The 20,941-nt window shown below is 39.7% G+C and overlaps 1 protein-coding gene across 1 annotated transcript in view; it reads left to right on the plus strand.

Annotated features, from left to right (window-relative positions):
- The window catches only part of LOC136877810 (protein CEPU-1), a 780,334-nt gene that overhangs the window by 311,737 nt on the left and 447,656 nt on the right, over positions 1-20,941 (plus strand). The window contains exon 3 of the mRNA XM_068228540.1: positions 17,680-17,830. Within this exon, the coding sequence (XP_068084641.1) occupies positions 17,680-17,830 (151 nt within the window). The remainder of the gene's footprint in view (positions 1-17,679; positions 17,831-20,941) is intronic.

Raw genomic sequence — 20,941 nt, forward strand, 5'->3', positions numbered from 1 at the left:
AGGGCAGCTAGTGTCAAATGGTGTAAAAGCTGACATCCTCTAATGATTCAGAGGCTCCCTTTAGGAAAGAATAAAAAGGTACCTTGATGTCGATACTAGGCCTTTGTTGTGTTGATGATTGGCAGTTAGATTTCTCTTTGGCATGTAAACGTAATTATGGGGAATCTTAGGTTTCTAATAATAATAATAATAATAATAATAATAATAATAATAATAATAATAATAATAATAATAATAATAATAATAATAGCTTTACGTCCCACTAACTACTTGTTACGGTTTTCGGAGACGCCGAGGTGCCGGAATTTAGTCTCGCAGGAGTTCTTTTACGTGCCAGTAAACCTGCCGACACGAGGCTGACTTATTTGAGCACCTTCAAATACTAGGATCGAACCTGCCAAGTTGGGGTCAGAAGGCCAGCGCCTGAACCGTCAAAGCCACTCACCCCGGCGCTTACGCTTCTTGGTGGTGATAAATACCAAAGATTTTTCTAATAGATCCTTGAAATTCGGTGTTTATACTCCCTAGTTATTTATGAAGCTTTATAGCTCAGTTTTAACATGTTTTTATATCCTTCTAAATATTGATTCTATTGAATTGTTGTTGTTTTGAAAAAGGAGGTAGAAAAACAAAGTTAGGAAATTCATTCAAAATTTAAATTTAAATGCTGTTTTTTTTTCTTTCTTTGTAGCCAATCTCTGTTATGAGTGGTGCGAAAATGTTGCTATTAACATAAAACAATAAAGGGTAAGTTTCCATACATTTAGCAAAAACGTTTCCTTTTGTTTTTGAAATTTCAAACCCACCAATTTATTTTCTTTCTTTCCAGAACTTTCTCTTCAATTTGAAAGCTTCGACGCTCTCCTGTTGATCAAACAAGTGCCGACAAGGTTCCATTTTTCTCCCACCTCCGAAGCTACAGCTAAACTTTTAACTTTTAATCAGTACACTGAGGCTAAACCAAACTTCAATCAACACTTTTATAAAGGAGGATTACATCATAATATTCCTTTTAACATGTAATTTTAAAATTATTCCACGAAAGTGGTAGGATAGAACTACATAAAAGCTGTTTGTACAGACAAAAATGTTTTCGATATATCCTTGAAAGGACATTTACTCATTAGTATTAAGTAATTGGACAGGGATATTATGGAGGTTTAATTAGATATTTTATTGAGACGCCACGGCTGTGGAGGTCTTCAAAAAGAAGACAAAACATGTACCAAATTATGCGTAAATAATGTAATAATAGGTGTATTTTCAGTTGTAAAATGATGTGTATTGATTAGGTGGACGAGTAAGCTAAAGTAATATTCTTAATTAGTGGTGTGAAAATGTTGTTCACTGAGACCAGCTTGTCAGACTGATATGTAATAGCAACTTCTGGCTCCTTGAGGAAAGAAACGGGCAACTACCTCACTTCCCATTTCCCTATTGCAAACCTTCAGTGACGCCCATTGACATGTATGCCAGCGACGTCAGAGCTGTTGAGGTTCCAACCACAACATCTGGTAATGCAATATGAGGATCCAACCGGCTTTCAGGCTGAAGACTTCACCTACATATGTTCAGTGAGATGTTGTGTAGTTACAAAAGCACTACAGTGTTGCCATAATGAGTCGTATATGATATGACTAGAAGTGAGGTAGTTTGCCATTGTGTTCGTCACCGGACCACAAAGTGCTATTGCAGCACGAGTGGCCCGATGAGAAGATTATTACATAACATACTGATGCATCATTAATACTCCAAATATCATTACGCAGCATCTTAATACTGTCACAGCCATAAATGAAGTTGTGACTTCGGTGGTGGCTATATCTCACTTTGGTCTCTGCCAAGGGAGAGACGCATAAATTCTGCATCCATTAAGAGATAGCAGCAGGATGACCAAGAATCTACATCTTACATTCGGGAGATGGGAGCCCTGAAGATATTCTGTTGTTTCCCATTTTCTTCCATGTGCGGAAGTTTAAGCACTTTGGCAGCTGGAGTACTGAGGAATTATAACCGGATTTAGAGACACGTGCACGAATAGAAATGACTCGTACTAGCTTTCTGAAAATGAGGGATCTACTGTGTGGCAGAAGCCTGAGCATGGACGCTGAAATGTAACACCATCAAAATAATAAATGTATTCGATATGTGGATCTTCCGAAGATCCGGGAGATAGTAGGTTCGAATCCCACTATCGGCAGCCCTGAAGATGGTTTTCCGTGGTTTCCCATTTTCACACCCGGCAAATGCTGGGGCTGTACCTTAATTAAGGCCACGGCCGGTTCCTTCCAACTCCTAGGCCTTTCCTATCCCATCGTCGCCATAAGACCTATCTGTGTCGGTGCGACGTAAAGCCCCTAGCAAAAAAAAGATCTTCCGAAGGATGTTACAGATCTCGTGGACTGACCACGTCTCCAACGCTGCCGTACTCAAACGTATGAGGAGGGAACGAATTTTGATGTGTACATATCAAGGAAAGAAAGTCAGCCTACCTTCGGCATTTTGTGTGGAATGAAAAGTACAACCTGAATAATTGAGCGCGCAGGGTAAATCAGAGGGACAAAGAGGTCGCTGTCGAAGGAAGCATTTTTGGCTGAGGATCTTGTGGGATTGGACAGGACTAGATTCTAGTAGACTGATGAGGACAGCCGAACATCGTACAGACTTCACTGTGATTTTGCCAAACTTCAGTAATGGAGAAGGCACTACAAGAAGGAGAGGTGGAAACACGCCAAGGTTGTGTCTTAATTGCCGTAATTATTAAGGCTACGGCCATTTCGTCGAATTCTGATATCTCTTTCCCTGTCTTCATTGAAAACCTTCAAATTTTGGGAGTACTAATAACTGCCTCTGTTACAGGTAATCTAAACTTCAAAGTTTATTGGGAGGTAACGAGACATAAGTTCATGGCTTTATTGTTATCTACCCTCAACATCTCTTCTTCAAAGCCAAAGTGGCACCTTTTCCAATCTCTAGACCGACCGCAGGAACACAGGATGATGGACGCATGTGTACAATTGGTCGCAAATTGTCAACTCATGTTCCGTGTTTCGCAGAGGGTGAACTAACTTCTATGTTTGTCTTCCTTGGTACAACTTTGTAGTCCACAGCGAAGGTTCAAAGAGTACCTCTCGTTCCTGTAAACACCGTCCTGGACCCCAAAATAACACAACTAACATGTTCACCTCTTTGTCAAACTCTAGTCCTAAGGGATCCTCGTTAATTCTACTTTGTTAATCAAAGGTACATCAGTTGATGAGATATCTCGACCGACGAACGTATATGCTGTAAACCAACTGCATGTTTGCGTACACTAAAATAATGTTTGTTAACGATGAGTGCATATGTTTCTGCTCCGGGAATTGTTCAAGATCACACAACAGAAACAAAATAAACTGGCGGTACAGTACATTCTTTAACTGTTGTATGACATCTGCCATGTGCTTCAAGCTTCATGTGCGTCAACTCCGAAATTTTGATTTTCCCTACCAGATAGTACAAAATTCAGAAATACACTGTACATGGCAAAAATTACTGAGATTTAATTTATTTTGACGATTAAGCACCGTCATTGTCATCAGAGATTGCATTCCTCTGAATTCCTCTTACATCAATGCCAATAGCCATTTTTCCACTTTTCAAAATTCGACTATCAGTGATGAGTTTGAATTCGTGACCTCGGGTTCCGAAAGCCGAGCGAAGTGCCGCCGATAGGTTTGCATTTCTACACCCGCTTTGTTAGTTCAATATGTTACCGGGCGAGTTGGCCGTGCGCGTAGAGGTGCGCGGCTGTAAGCTTGCATCCGGGAGATAGTAGGTTCGAATCCCACTATCGGCAGCCCTGAAAATGGTTTTCCGTGATTTCCCATTTTCACACCAGGAAAATGCTGGGGCTGTACCTTAATTAAGGCCACGGCCGCTTCCTTCCAACTCCTAGGCCTTTCCTATCCCATCGTCGCCATAAGACCTATCTGTGTCGACGCGACGTAAAGCCCCTATCAAAAAAGAAGTTCAATATGTTTTCTTTCGGACCGAGGGAGTTCACTACACAGTTCGGGCCATTTAGCTTTTACGAATGCATTCGGAAGATGCTGGGTTGAACCTCACTGTCGGCATGATAGTTTTTTGTGGTTTTCCATTTTCACACTAAGCAAATGCTGGGGATGTACCTTAGTTGAATCTACGGTCATTTCCTTCCCAGTCCTTGCCCTACCCTCCCTCATCGTCTTCCTCAAAAGGCTTGTCTGATTCTGTGCGCCAAAAACCCATTAGCAATAGGAAAGGAATCTGTCGGTGAATCCGAAAGTTGTGAGTTCGATCCCAGATGAGGACCTCGCCTTGACATTCCATAAGTAACTTAATGGTGTGTTGAAAACTTTAGGTGATGCGTTCAGCGTAACATTATGTGGATGGTGATGATGATATTTATGATTGTAATAATTATTTATATATTTACATCTATACAGCCAACTGTGCACAACGATGACACGAGTTGTCTGCTTCTATTTCTCAGGATTACACCTTTACTTTACACAGTAACTAAAGGTGTTTCAACATCACGCGCCTTTTCACTCGTTCCTCGAGCAAAATTTTCTGCGGTTTATCAGGTTCTTTCTCTGGATCATCCCTCAACCCTGCAAATTTCTTCCTAAGGATGGTCCTGTACATATGTCTTCTGGTCTTATATAATCTAACCGCATGTCTTTGTGTACCTCCTTCATCCAAGGGAATGAGATTCCCAATTTACCTTGAAAGTGAGCAATTTTTGAGCCAATCTCTCTGTGTTCATTCTCTTCAGATGACCGTAAAGAGTTATCCTTCGTTTTTCTTTACAACGGTGGTGATCACTTCGACTGTTTCATATAGTTCCTTGTTTTACCTCAGGTGGAGGACAAAACTCTTGGATACTTTCTTAGGTCCCAAAATCATTTTTATAGAAACATCCCTTCCTTTTTCTCAATTGACATATTTTCCAATTCACTAGTGTTTCTGCTGCGAAAATGCAGTAGCCTACTACTAAGCAGTAGTTTATTGCTGTTATTAATGACAACCCTCTAATCAAAAATATTGGAGCTTCGAAAGGGGTGTAGTGAATATTGTACAGAAATGAGATTTTCCAATAAACAAGTGACGTCAGTACGATAGGAACCTGGGAGATTTGCTCGTCAGGTTGGTAGTACGATACTAAAACAGGTAGATCATTTGGAGTATTTAGGATGTGTTTTCTCCCATGATGTTAGTATAGTAGGCCTGCGTTAAAAAGAATCCAGGTGCAGCGGAGCCTGCGAAGTAGTTCCGAGCATGCCAGTCACATGGAGGATGCGAGAAAGTGAACACAATGGGTGGAGACAAGCAGCTGAAGAACTACAAGGTGGGCAAAATAAGACTGACGCGAAACTGTCCCTTGTTAATGAATGGGGGAGGTGCCCATAATGGGAAATGTTGGAAACCGTGACTCGATGTATGCACATGCGCATCTTCCGCATTCTCAACACACGAAGGTTCGTCTGAAAGCTTTAAAGCATGCCTAACAGTAAATTTGTAAAGATACAGATGCAGGGTTTTTTTTTTTTTTTTGGTAACGCTTCGACACGAAGGTCTCTTACTTTCCTCTTGCACAGATAAACGGAATTGAGATTTCGTCGGACTACGTTCCAGGTTCTTGTTCACTCGAGCAATGTTTTCTGGTGTTTGAACTCTTGTCGAATAGTTACGGTTATTATTCCGAGCCCATTTCGCGCCATTATACCACTAAGTTTTGCATTGCAGACTTTGCTGGAGGTTTTGCCAAAGCATGTCCAGTCTTAAACTCTTGCGCAAACAGTTCCGTACAGGTTTTCCACGAATCGTGCTATCGTGAGCACCCTTTTGTGTTGCAGTCAACGGCTCACCAAACACGTCTGCTCCTCTCACTCACTCACTCACTCAAGCGTAATGACACAGCTATATACTAGGAACAGAGCATGCGGGAGCTGCACGCGCAGACATGTGACAACAACCGATTGGTGCATTGAAATCATGGTTTCCAACATTTCCTGTGATGAGCTGTTAACAAGGGTAAATTCCGCGTCAGTCTTGTAGATATTTCCCGGGGAGGTTTTATTTTTCCACTCTGTACTCATGAAATGTGTGAAGCAAAGCCAAGCCAAGGACGCGTCCCCGTTCCGCGCTACAGCTTCTAAGGCCCCATTGGACTACACAGTCGACTCCCTTCTATACGCGGACGACACGTTTCCCTATCGGTACTTCGTAGATTCCATGGATTCAGTATAATGCTGGGAGTGCGCAATAGCGGTCAACGACATTTTGTAATAAAGAAATAATCTACTGGACGAAACTATCTATACACGAATCTGTTTTTCGACTACGTCACTGTGCGGCAGTGGACACTGGGAGAACTTAGGGCGTCTTATTCGTAACTTATAAGTAACAGACATTAAATAAGCAAGACCGAGCTCGATACCTGCAGTCGCTTAAGTGCGGCCAGTATCCAGTATTCAGGAGATAGTGGGTTCGAACCCCACTGTCGGTAGCCCTGAAGATGGTTTCCCATTTTCTCACCTTAATTAAGACCACGGCCAGCTCATTCCCGCTCCCAGCCCTCCCCTGTCCCATCGTCGCCATAAGACCTATCTGTGTCGGTGTGACATAAAGCAAGTTGCAAATAATAATAATAATAATAATAATAATAATAATAATAATAATAATAATAATAATAATAATAATAATAATAATAATAATAATAATAATAATAATAATAAGCAAGAATGATTGGTGGTACAAAAGATGGCAACGTTAGTGGAAGGGTACTCGAAATGAGGGAATAAAAACAAGTATTGGGGAAATAATGGGATCGAGACCCCCTGTTGGCAGCCCTGAAGATTGTTTCCTTGGTTTTCTATTTCCACTCATGGGAAATGCTTGGGCTGTGCCTTAAGTGACGACCGCTTCCTTCCCACTCCTAGCCCTTTCCTATCCCATTACCGCCATAAGACCTATCTGTGTCGGTGCGACTTAAAGCAAATTTAAATAAAGAATGAAGGCTACATGAAGAATGCACTCGATGTATGATGCTGTGCTCATAAATCGGCTTCGGTGGTGGGGTCATATGGGACGGGGAGACCCTCAGTCTTGGAGGGTAAGAGAAGTAAAGTAAGACCAAGTTGACGATGGTTGGATTCAATGTCTAACTGTTTAAAGATAAAGAAGTATATAAACGAAACTAAAGATCTAGTTACAAATATAAATTTGTAGAGGCATTTAGTTAATTCACAATGGCTTGCAGACTTAACGGTGAAAAGAATAGCATTATGTAATGAAGACGCAAGTATGTATGTCACAGATCATGCTATCTATGCGGTAACGACCGTAGCCGTGTTGACATACCGGATCCCGTGAGATCTCCGAAGTTAAGCAACATTGGGCGTGATCAGGAGTTGGATGGGTTGCCACGCGCTGTTGGTGGGGGTAAGGGAATGGAGGAGCGGAAAGGAACAGGCCACCCTACCGCACGTAAACTTCGGCTCAGGAACACCTCTGCGGATGTTCGGACCTGCCTTCGGGCAGAATAACCCTTACCTTACTAACTTACAAACACACCAAGTGCTGGAAATCGCTGCTTCTTGGATAACAGGGTGACAGGTCATGACTGTAGGAACCTCGCATCATATCCTCACTTTTGCCTCTTGCATGTTCCTCGCAGCATTTAGAATCGCATTGTCGTGGAGAATAATGACACCAAAAAACAATATTTATTATTATATATTTATTATTATTATTATTATTATTATTATTATTATTATTATTATTATTATTATTATTATTATTATTATTATTGTGATTTTACGGCTGCATTGGACCACTGTAGTCAATTTCTGTCTGGTCTTCTATGACGTTTTATGTTTTTTCCTTTTCTGATCTTCCAGTATTTCTTCATTCTATCTGATCTTCGTTGTCGTTCTTCTTCTGAAAATACCCTTTTAGTTGTTTCTCTTTTATCACATTTTGGTAGGAATCTAACTTTACTGTTCTTCAATTTATTTACTTTGTTTTATTTATTCTTTAAATCCTTCAATGTTATGTCTTAATTCTTTCATGTCTTCTTTTATTTCTTTTATCCAGACAGGTTGTTGCTTTTGTTTCCAAAGCTTTTCCAAAATTCTGCGTATTAACCTGTCTTGAGGTGTTCTCAACAGATGACCAAAGAATGATATTCTCTTCTTTCTCATGAAATCCGTCATAGGTTCTATTTCCTGATGAAAATGAAAACCTACAACCTGTTTTCCAGTCATTCTCTGGGTCAGGGATGGAATGAATGAAGCAGATATAGGCTGTTAGTACGATGGGGTCGCCGCTCCCAAAGTGATTTATTAATGAACGATAGATGCTATGAAATGAGAATGGAGAGTGTTGCTGGAATGAAAGATGACAGGGAAAACTGGAGTACCCGGAGAAAAACCTGTCCCGCCTCCGCGTTGTCCAGCACAAATCTCACATGGAGTGCCCGGGATTTGAACCACAGTATCCAGCGGTGAGATGCCGACGCGTTGCCGTCTGGGCCACGGAGGCTCCCTATTTCCTGATATACTTCTGAATTTGGGATGATGCGCGATTCTCCTTTTTCGGTACTTCTTATAAATGCATGTTCTTACTATTCTACTTTCAATTTTTAAAATTTTGTCTGTGTTATTCTTTTGCTTTAGTTTAAATAATGTTTCACTTCCATAAGTTATTTCAGGTTGGACGACAGTCTTATAATGTTTCAATTTTGTATTTATTGACAAATATTTCTTGTTGTATGTCTTTCTGGTTACTTTCTGGGCTCTGGATAATTTATTCGTTCTCTCTGTCCAAGACATTTTTTCATTTAAATTGTATGTTATAGTTTCTCCAAGGTATTTAAGCTGTTTTACAATTTCTATTTCTTTCCCACATATCAGAACACTGCTTATTAAAAGGGGAACTATAGCTATTATTTTAGTTTTTCAAATGAAATTGTTAATCCTATTTTTCCAGCAATAGTTTGGAGACTTGTGATTTGATTCCGAGCTTCATTTAGGTTATTAACTAGTAGTGCTAGATAATCTGCAATCCTAAGCAATTTAGGTTAATTTCATCTTTAGTATATCCAATGGTCCGGTAATTTTTCATCATTCCAAATTTTAATCAAGCATTGGTGAAGTTAATCTCTAATTGATTCCGCTGAATTTTTTCACAACTCGGCAAATGTTTGGTCTTCCCCACAAGCTTTATAATTTTTCAGTTCTTTAATGAATTGATGAACTTTATCAAAGCTGGGTGGATCGATATTTTCTGGTGGAGTTTTAATTGGCATGTCTGTGTTTGTATCAATTAGTTCTTTTGGTTCTTCAAAATTCAATAATTTATTGAATGTGTCTGCTAGAATGTGTGTATTATATTTATTATTATGTGCCATCTCTCCGTTCTTATCTTTTAGCATAAGTGTTGGCGGTTCATATTTGTGAAGTTGTTTACTAAATATTTTATAGTAATCGCTACAATTGGTCTTTTTGTGATCCATTTCTATTTGTTGAATAACGCTTTTTTGATGTTTTCTTTTAATATTTCTGATGGTTTTTTGGGTTAATTTTCTTTGTCTGTTAAATTCTTCATACGATGTCTCTGTTTTCTGACTTTGTTGATTTAACCATGCCTGATGTCTACTTCCAAATGCTTTATCGCATACCTCACTCCACCATTGATGCTTTTTCCTTGGACTTAGCAAGGCTATTTTCTAAGCTATGGCTTTTAGTTTCGGGATGATCTCTTCTAATTTATCTGTTTTATCAATGTCACGAGTTAGTTCTTTATACTGTCCATTGTTTACTAGTTTATGAGGATCCTAAACTTTTCTCAATTTACATTTTGATTTTTTTACTGGTGTAAATTTAATTTTGATTTTCACCATGTAACGGCCAGACTCTATGTCTATTCCTCTAAGTACTTTAATATTTTGGATTTCCTTACGATAATTCTTTTACATACAAACATGATCTAATTGCCAGTCTCCTTTTCTCCAACCTGGGTGTTTCCATGACTTAAGTTTATTAGGTTTTCTCATAAAATACGTATATTTTGATATCATATTATGGTTTCTACAAAAGTCTATCAGTCGTATGCCATTTTTATTGGTCTTTATTTGAGCTAGCCATTTTCCTATTATGTCTTTGTATCTCATTTCTTCACCTAATTGTGCATTGAAGTCGCCTATTAAAATTTTGGTATGATTTTTATTTATATGTGTCGCTGTTTGATCCAGGAGGTCCCAGAATTCATTCACTTCTTCTCTGGTTTTTCGCCTATTGTTTTTATCATTTGTAGGAGCGTGGGCATTAATTATTGTGTACATTTTATTCGATGCCTTTATTGTTAGCGTTGCGAGTATTGGGGATTGTGCCTGAAAATCTATTATTTAATCAATTATTTTCAAGTCGACTATGAATACTGTACCAAATTGTGGACAATTCCTCATCACTCTTTCTCCAGGGATTCCTTTATATACTCTATACTCTTGGAATTTCATGGGTTCCTGGTATGAATTCCTCATCTCTTGTAGTCCTGCTATAAGGATCTTTTGTTGGTCTAGTTCATTAGTTAGGATTTTTAATTTTCCCACCTGTGCCAGAGAGTTGATGTCATATGTTGGTAAATAGTTTATCGATTTCAATTTTATTTTTTGGTTTAGTCGTTGGTTTGTCTTGGGTATTTCCAGATGCTCCAACTCATCTGACTCATCATTCAAGCGACTGACCACCGTATGCAAATGCAGTCTTCCCGGCTAGTACCAAGCGGTGGAAACTTACCGAAAAGATTTCCGTCCATTCATGCGTGTCAAAGGCATATAGCCATAGAGGTTGCCTCAAGATGTTCTCTGGCTGTCATTTTACGGCATTGAGCCAACCCTCCTCCTTTCCTCGGGCTTGGAACCGGCAACAGCAACTCAGTCCACCTAGTAGGAACTGCAGGCAAGTTTTGACTGGTTTGGATTTACCACGATATTTTCTCAGTTGCCACAAAATTGAGCGACCCCCGGCAACTGCCGCCTCCTGCTGGAGAATGATGGAATATATTTGCCCCTTTTTCCCTTCTTTGACAGCTCATTAATGCGTGCATGAGGGGCCAGCAATGAGAGCCAGGAGGCTTTTATTTGATCCCGCCTAGTATATTATCTACAGAAGGCTGATTTTAATTTTCACATTCCTTGTATTCCAGGATAATTTACTTGCTCATTATTAACATTTACTCCTTGTCCAGTACCATGACGATGTTATGTGCTTCCTCTGCAAACAAGTTCACCACTCTGCACTGGTGACACAACCGTACAACCTCCTCACCATGAACCCTTTTACCTCGTTTCAGCTTGCACCTCTTTTTGGCTTGTTAACTCTGAGATCATGCACCAGAAGCTATCAAATGGAGATGCATTTAGTAAATATAAACTAACAACTGGACTCACATATTGAACCCATGACCTTTGTGCCCTAAGAACATTATGCGTAAATTGACAATTTAATTAGAAGTTCGATTCTTGATGGCATGGATTCGACACGTGACGAGGGGGTGATTACCTTCTCACAACACAAGATTTACCAAGCAAGAGTGTTGGCACGTCTTCAGATAAGATACTAAATTAACATAAAATCAGAAATACATACCGTAATCCAGAGAAAAGAACGTCGCCGATTGTGGAAGCACTGAACACAAGAGGTCTAGTGAATCAACTTAAATTAAGCTTAATTAATTAAACTTGGCTGAAATAATAATTCGTCAATCATTTTGAGAAACAAACTTTAATTATCCAAATAATTTATAACTTCCGACCTTTTTAGATTAATTAAAAGAAATAAGAATATTGAACTTCTGCCGTCAACCTCTTAAAAGAAAACGAAAAGACCACAGAAAAAATAAATAATCGTAGGTTGAAGGTTAATTTAGATTAAATTAAATCGTTACAATCAGAAAATCTCAAGATTTCTGAGGAATTGAACAGTGAAGAACCTTCTAATGAAGTATCTCGGTTAAATAAATTGCCCCGCAAACAGTCATAACCCGCAGAAATCACCCAATTTCAAATATCGAAGCAATAATAATTCAAGAACATGCAATTAAAGTCAGAAGTAGAACAAACTACTCCAATATCACCCAAGGAGCGCTAACTCAGCTCAAATAAATAAATCAATCACAGCAGTAACACATCTGCGTGCAGTCAAGATCATTCCCCAAAATCAGATGACAGTCAAACCATTATTAATAATAATCAATTGACCTTCAAGTGTCAGTTTCAACATTGCAAGGCAAAATGTCACGTGTGCATTCTATGACATCGAAGAAAAACAGATGACGACCACCGAAATCAAATGAGAACTTGAAAACCGAGTAACTCATTAGATAAGCCTTCCCTGAAAACACCTTTCTTTCTTATACTTGGCCAAGATCTCTTGATAATGTTTCAAATAATTAATATAATTATTATGACATTAAGGAAATGAAATTCAAGCGGCATAACTTATTCAGAGACTACTTACATGATAGGTTAGTTGAGAGCTCTTCAACGTAAATATACCTTTACAGATATGAAAATGAGAAAAAACTGAATTAAAGGAAAAATGAATATCATCCATACATTAGATTTGAAACCCCGAGGGTATGAAAATAAGGTAGATTGGATAAGACCCGATTCTCAATTCTTAAATTTTAAACAACCACGAAAGGTTCAAAATCAACTGTAGACTTTCTTACATATCCTTGCATTTAAAGGTGTCCACGTCCCATAGCGTGATTACACCACTCATCTTTTGGTAGGTTAACAGTACAGAAACGGTTAAGATTAACTTACAAGTCGGACGATAGCATAAATCAAAATTAATATAAAAAATAACTCAAATTCTTCAGGCCTAACGCCCAGATTGGGAAAACGTCACCCAGGATCTAATCCCACGATCATTCTTCTTTCTTCTTGACAATTTTATACAAGAAAATGCTCCAGAAGCAAGCGTCTTATTTCGATTCAGCCACAAGAATACCAAAATCCAAACAACTGCAGCTCAGATTTAATTGTCCACCTCATACTTCACTTGTCGCGACCAGATAGCAGCACCGCTTAGTGAGCTCTCCACTCAAGTTCTGAGTTGACCGCTAGATGTCTCACCATTAGGCATTAAGGAAGATCATTCCTTCCAATATTTGTTTTCGTAGAGATGCAGACAAGCTCACGGCGCATAAATATAATGCAGAGTACTTGCACCCCACGGAGTAATAATTGTAATTCCATTACAACCTTCGGTCCCACGCTCTGGGATACGTGACGTCAGTCGCACGTGTCAACGGCGGAAGAATCTTAAGTCATTTTTGTGAACTATTTCAAAGCGCGTGTACATGGCGTGTCCCAAGCTAAGTCAAAAATATAGTGCCTATCAAAGGAGGTCATTTATCCCACAAATCGAACACGCATAAATTGTTAATGTCCACGAACACTACCGCCAGAAATGTATCAAGTATGTAGTAACTTTCAAAACTCTTGTAATTACAGTTTAGTTAAGTCAGAAATTTTATAGAAATTTTCTTGGCTGCAAAGGGAGATACCCGAAGAGAGGGGGGAACTGGTATAAATATGAAGGGACGTCATGACGAAGCCTCCTTCTCCCGCATTTTATGTACGAAGCGGACGATGAAGTGTTGAGCTGCTCTCTCAAATCAAACAACAAAAGTAGACTGAGTTCAACTGCAGATTTTAGCCATTGTGTCTGGGGTCTTGACTCCATGAGGAGATAGTTTTCTTGAGTGAAATAATTGTATCAGATAGGACGGTTAAGGTACCGAATAAATTTGTAAAGAAAGTAATTCGTGTGCGGAAAGAAATTACAGTCCATCGTGTGCGCTCAACAAGAAAGTGAAGGGCATTTCTTTTTTTAATGCTTTATTCCAGGAAACCTGAAGAAATATAATAATCTGTAAAGCCAGAAATGTAAAAGTGGCTAAATAAAAATGCTAGGGTCGCAGGTGAGCCCTATGACGAACACTGGTGTGACTACATAAGGTATGTGACTTTCCATCTTACTACCTATTATATCTTGTTTCATGATCTCTAAATGTGTATTTGAATGGGGATATACGACGCAGTGGTCACCCCTATTAAGTTTTGTAAATGTTAGAATACGACTAAAGGAGTCATTTTGTTTATTTTTCACTTGGATAAAAATTTTAAGTCTTGCTAGTGCCGTATGATGTTGTAAAACATTATTGAATAGGGTTTCGAAGTGATATCACGCCCAATGTAGATCGTAATTTCCGTGTGTTTTCTGTCTATATTTTGTGATGTCAAATTAAGATGTTCATTCGACGTAAAATTTTTCTGTCTGTAATTTTGACGTAAATAATATAGAAATCCATGGTTACTCATTTTCAATCGAGTGAAAGTGCGCTGTCGGGTGAGAGTCTAGTGTGTTGAATTTGGTCACGGGGAGAAACGTTTTTCTAGGCCCATTTTAAACTGTGTCTGACTGACAATAAAAAAATCTAGTAGAATTTTTCAGTCATTTTCGTGAAAATCCAGTTATTAAATACGATATCATTTTATGCGAAGTATTCATGATTAATGCATTGTGCGATATTAGACGTCGGGATTTCTAGTAAGGATTTTTTTTCCAGTTCTTTTGTCAGTGATAGTTGTGAGTGGGGAAACAGAGGTTAGTTTTGTCGTATGAGTCGAGATGAGATTTGTGAATCAGGGTGTAGACCTATCAATGAAGCCGGGACATGGAAGCCCGAGGAATATTTTATAATGTTGGGAATGGAAATAAATATATAGAAATCCATAGCGGTATTAATTTGCGACGCATATATTTATTGTGGGCATCTTGAAGCATAATCTGTGCATTTTGTTGGTTAGAATATCGTATTTGTTTAATTATGTCGGAGGAGTTTAAAAGGGAGCATTTTGAGAAGCCAGTCAGGTAGAATGAAACAGGTGTTACATGTCACTGCCAAGCGGACTAGGGTGAAACGCCGGAAGCTGATAGAGGGGTTCACCGCAAGATAACGGGACACGCGTGGAATTGAGATTGTATTTCTCGGCCGGGGAGAACGTTAAATGTTGGATTTAGTTGGAATTTTCATCCGGTAATAACCTGAGTATTATTAGATACTGTAAATTTTGTTTAATTGGGGACGTAGTGGACATTTGAAACCACGAACTTAGAGTATAATGAACAAGAGTAACCAAATTCAGGGTTGTCCAAAATATAGAGCGATGGTAGTGATAATTGTTTGTCTGTGAGGGGTGCGCAAACTTTATGACGAGATATGACATCGTAATTATATGGCGAGTTGCTTTTGGTTTGTACGTAGATTATTAGGGTATCTAAGTGTTAATAATGGCTAGGGTCAGATTAGATTTAAAGTGTGAGATCATGAGACAAGATATATAACTGGACATGAATTATGTAAAAATTCTTTCCCAGCCAGATAAACATCACAGGATTGAATTTACATCACAGCTGCGTAGGAATTTGTGAAGAAACCAGAATCCGCGGAGATAGAAATTGTTGTTTTTTAAGATTTCATTAAATCATTTAAATTTATTTAATTATTAAATTCAGTGAAACCGCATTTTGAAATAACTTTAATCAAGCGAATAACTTGGAGATACATTCTGGAAATCTTAGTTTGTTTTCTGGGGAATATTGAAATGGTAAAGTAACGATTAAGGGGACATATCCGAAGGAAATGGATTTTACTGCCACAAAGTTTGTGAGCATTGCTATTGTTGTAATTATTTAACTTTGATTGATTGAGCATTGAATGTGCTGGGGATAGTAAATTGGAAACTTTGGTCATCAACCGATGTAATTTAATTGTGTTTAGCTTTCAGCCTAGAAACTTGGATGGTCAGGGGCTCATCAACCTCAGTGACTTAGATTAGGGCCATATGCCACTGTAGCATCATTTTCCTTGCGGTCATCATCCACAATGACTTTAAAGTAACTTAGAAGATTAGATGTCGGTCCATGACATAGACGCAGGTCACATCGATTCAATTAAGGGTCCATGTTGTATAACCACTGTGTGGCACACGCCGATTGGACGACCTTAATTATACACAGAGTCCAGAGTTCGTGTTACGAGGGCTGGACCATAACGAATCACTATGATGGTACATGTGGTCTCACATGGAAGCCGAATTTAAGGATTTCCAGACTTTCTTTTCTTTAATAAAAATGAGACAATGGTTTCTAGTAAGAATGCCCATCAGGCAGACACGTCATATGCTCACCAGTGTTCTAACCTTATATGTAATAAAATGATTGTGGTGTCCAGTGGACACGTGTAATTTCAGTAATACCGTTCACATATCAGAATGCTTCATAATTTCCTGAATAAATTGGAATCTTTTAAACAGACCTTTCATTCAAAGTAGATAGATTAGAATTACTGAACCCTACCTTTACCTCAGCAAGTGACGAAGAACCCGATACGACCCAAGAGGCAGATCTCATGTACTTTGCTGATAGGTAAGAGAGGTAGGTATCCCTCAATATGGACCAAAGGGTTCAATGTGCGACATCCAAATATCAATTCCAATTTTTCACTTTCTTTATACATTGGAGCTAAATAAAGGCAATATTTTACGCTTCATTTTTACAAATTGCTTTACATCGCACTGACACAGATAGGTTTCATAGCGACAATGGAGCAGGAAGAGGCAAGGAATGGGAAGGAAGTAGCCGTGGCCTGAAATAAGGTACATCCCCAGCACTTGCCTGGTGTAAAAATGAGAAACCACGGAAAACCATCTTCAGGGCCGCCTACGGTGGGGTTCGAACACACTATTTCCCGAATAATGGACACTGGCCGCAGTTAAGCGATGGCCAGATGGATTTTGCTCTTATATAGGAATAAGACTACAGATGTGAGCTAAATTTTTATGATACTTTTATGGTGCCGGCCTTCGGATTCCCGAATTGTGGGTACAATCCTAACAGAGCTAACTACAATTTTGAAGTGCGCAAAATAATCATTTCGACAATCTATTTCTTAGGATCTCTGGAGATCCATTTTAGCGTTTACCACACAAAACTGACTAAAACTCAGTAATAAGTCGTCCATTAGTATTCGAATACCCTGTATAACCTGGTGGAATGGAGTGTAACTACGAAATTGACAGAAAGACTGCCTAATTGACGTCAATTTGAAATGCCTGATGATGTACATTTGAAAGTTATTATTATTATTATTATTATTATTATTATTATTATTATTATTATTATTATTATTATTATTATTATTAATATTGTTGATAGTGTTTTTCGTTCTACTAAATATTGTTATTGTTTACGGAGACACGGAAATGAAATCATTGTACGGCTGGAGTTTTGTTACGTGCTAGTTCATCTATCGACACATGGCTGAGGTATTGAGCACCTTCAAATACCACCGAACTGAGCCCGGCTTATTATTAGAGATTCATTTCTATTTTTTCTATAAGGTATTAAAATCCTAGAACAGTGATTAATGACCTCCAGGCCAATTTTACCCATTTCTACAACTTGTCACTTTGAATGCACCAGTTGCATTATAATCTCCGATAGTGAATGCATACGCTTTTGTAAACCACCATTTGCAGTATGGTCATTTCAATGTTACCATTTTTGTATGTTTCAGAATAATTTGCTTCCTTCTGGAGAGAAATCCGTGGAAGGTTTCAGCATCACGATAGAGCAAGCTAACCGTCACCACGCCGGTGTGTACGAGTGTACGGCTAACAACGGTGTCGGGGAACCTGTCACCCAGCACATCAACCTGCATGTCCAGTGTAAGTAACACACTATTCGCATTACCATTATGACTCTACTAAGGAAGGGTAAATCATTTTAAAGTTCAGAATATTATGATATCACCCTGCCGAGAGATGGTAAAGTGAAATGAATGAATAACATTTTCTTTTCTTATATTGATTCTAAAACATACTGTGGGGCCGATGACCTAGAAGTTAGGCCCCTTTAAACAAGCATCACCAACATCATAAAACATGCATTTTGGTCTTATCCAGTCGGTAGAACACAGTTTTAATATAAAGAAAATGGTAAGACATAAAATATGAGAAAATGTTTCCCATTTTTTTTTTACTTTGTCATTTCCCAAGTATTGGTACTCGTCCACATTCCCTTACAGTATTTACTGAGAAAGTTGGCATTCCCGCAACTGGATCTTATCCTCATCCTATGATTATTCTTAAGGAGGCGCTAAATTTAGTTCGTTCGTAATCTGTTTTCCCTCCAGGGTCGGTTTTTCCCTCGGATTCAGCGAGGGATTCCACCTCAACCGCCTCAAGGGCAGTGTCCTCTGGGTCTGTGATACAACTGGGGTGGATGACCAGTACCGCGCCCAGGCAGCCTCACCTGCTATGCTGAACAGGAGCCTTGTTGGGGGGGATGGGAAGTTTGGAAGGGATAGGCAAGGAAGGGGGAAGGAAGCGGCCGTGACCTTAAGTTAGGTACCATCCCGGCATTTGCCTGGAGGAGAAGTGGGAAACCACGTAAAACCACTTCTAGGATGGCTGAGGAGGGATTCGAACCCCCCTCTACTCAGTTGACCTCCCGAGGCTGAATGGACCCCGTTCCAGCTCCCGTTCCACTTTTCAAATTTCGTGGCAGAGCCGGGAATCGAACCCGGGCCTCTGGGGGTGGCAGCTAATCACAGTAACCACTACACCACAGAGGCGGTCGTTAAATTTCGTTCCATGTTAAATCATGACAAAATGTTTTAAAAATTTCCTACATTTTAAATCAACAGGTTATTTGTCGTTCTCCACCGCGTGGTACAGCTGCCCCTATTCACTCAGTTTTATGCAACCCTCAGATTATAGTCTAACCTAAAAATATTGACCTTGGCTAATCACAACAATGTCTCATCTTACTACGCTTTCTATAATTCGTTTAATAATCGTATCAACAAAATCAGCATTAATGATAAAATACCGAATAATGGTAAAGAATCGTGAAAATTCTGTAACACAGCAACGTCATGTACAGATAATTGGATGGCTAATGACTACAAGTTGCATGGACATAACAACGGTCGTTGACAACTTGTCACAGTAGAGCGTGCTAAAAGTTAAAGGAAAACACCGGTGGTAGTTAGTCGGAGGTTCGAGTACGATGATGGACGAACATTTTTATTTCGTTGTTAATGTTCGTATGAGACGCGTTGTTGAAGACAAATCTAAGTCACGATCATTTCTCATATTACAAGTACTCTGCTATGTTTGTTTTTAAGTATCTCTTGAAACAGCTATGGCAGTAAAGTAAGTTATTACCGACAGAGGTGGAATGGGCTTGTGTATGGTAATTCAATTAATGAAACATCTGCTCAAAATGACCACCTCCTTCGTTAACGCAAATCTGAGCACAGTGGCAGAGAGACACTCTTACTTGCTGCAACCTGCCTGTAGGGTTCAGTCACGAGCTGCCGTAAGTGATTCGCACTCTCTGGCTCCTGTTCATAGACTACTTCCTTTAAATAACCCCACAGAAAAAAATCTGGTGGATTAGGGTCAGCATAGCCGGCCATGTATCAGATCACCCCTCGTCCAATCCGCCGTCCAGGATATGTCCTATGCCAGTGGTTCCCTCCTGCCTATGACCAGTGTGAGGTGCTCCATTCTTTTGGAACCACGTCTTTAATCGTGTCATACGGAGTACATCCTCCATAACGAGCAGGAGGTATTGACGAAGAAGCTGTAGATAGCGCCGTCCCGTGAGGTTTCATTCGAAAAAAGTATGGTCCAATTATCTTGTCGCCTATTATACCGCACTGCACGTTAACGCCCCATTGTATCTGAAATCGAGGTTCCCTTACCCGGTGAGGAATTTGAACACTCTAGTAACTGAAGTCATGACAATTAACAGTTCCGTTGTTGTGCTCTCTGGATTCGTCACTGAAGAGAATATCCGTTATGAAATCCGCATCGGCTTCAGCTCTTTGCAATATCCACTACAAAAATTCTATCCGTTTATGAAAGTCACCTCCGTGAAGTTCCTGGTGTAGTTGTTGATGTTAGAGGTGGAATGGCGGTGCAACATGCGCAGTACAGATACATGACTAATGTTCAGTTCGTTTCAACTGACATGTGAGTTTGTATGCGGGTTGTGCACGATTTCATATTGAACAACAAATCCCCAAACCCCGCCAAATCTCCTGGCCAGAGAGAAGGCGTAACCTTCTAGGTGGCCCGCCCCTCCCCTTCGGGGAGGGGAATGAAAACTTCCCCCTTGGTCCTTGGTCATATTGAACAACTTCTTCGCTGTTTACAGACGTCACTGGAGCATCCCAAACGGGAGAAGTTGTATGAACTGACCCCGTTACACGCTAACCGCACTAACCACTACACCATAGAGGCGGACACTTTTGAGACTTAAGAATGCTTAACCTTCATTACAAATGCCTTTAGGGGTAAAATATAAAACTAAAATTTTAAATGTCATAAAAAGCTTCGAACTCTGAATCCCTGGAGCACATCACATGCTGGCTGCGATTAGTACCACGCAGACACCCCAAGTGACGAACGGTATATCTCGTAACTCTGTACTAATGTAATAATCTAGGCTATCACTTCGAAACTCATCTTGTACGTTACAAGTTCTAAACTCGAATGTACAGACCGGTTTACCTTGCTGCAAACAGCACAATTTGATAAAGAATAATGTCTTCCGTCCGCCTCTGTGGTGTAGTGGTTAGCGTGATTAGCTGCCACCCCCGGAGGCCCGGGTTCGTTTCCCGGCTCTGCCACGAAATTTGAAAAGTGGTACGAGGGCTGGAACGGGGTCCACTCAGCCTCGGGAGGTCAACTGAGTAGAGGTGGGTTCGATTCCCACCCCAGCCATCCTGGAAGTGGTTTTCCGTGGTTTTCCACTTCTCCTCCAGG

This window comes from Anabrus simplex, chromosome 7 (assembly GCF_040414725.1).
Source record: "Anabrus simplex isolate iqAnaSimp1 chromosome 7, ASM4041472v1, whole genome shotgun sequence".
Classification (NCBI taxonomy): domain Eukaryota; kingdom Metazoa; phylum Arthropoda; class Insecta; order Orthoptera; family Tettigoniidae; genus Anabrus; species Anabrus simplex.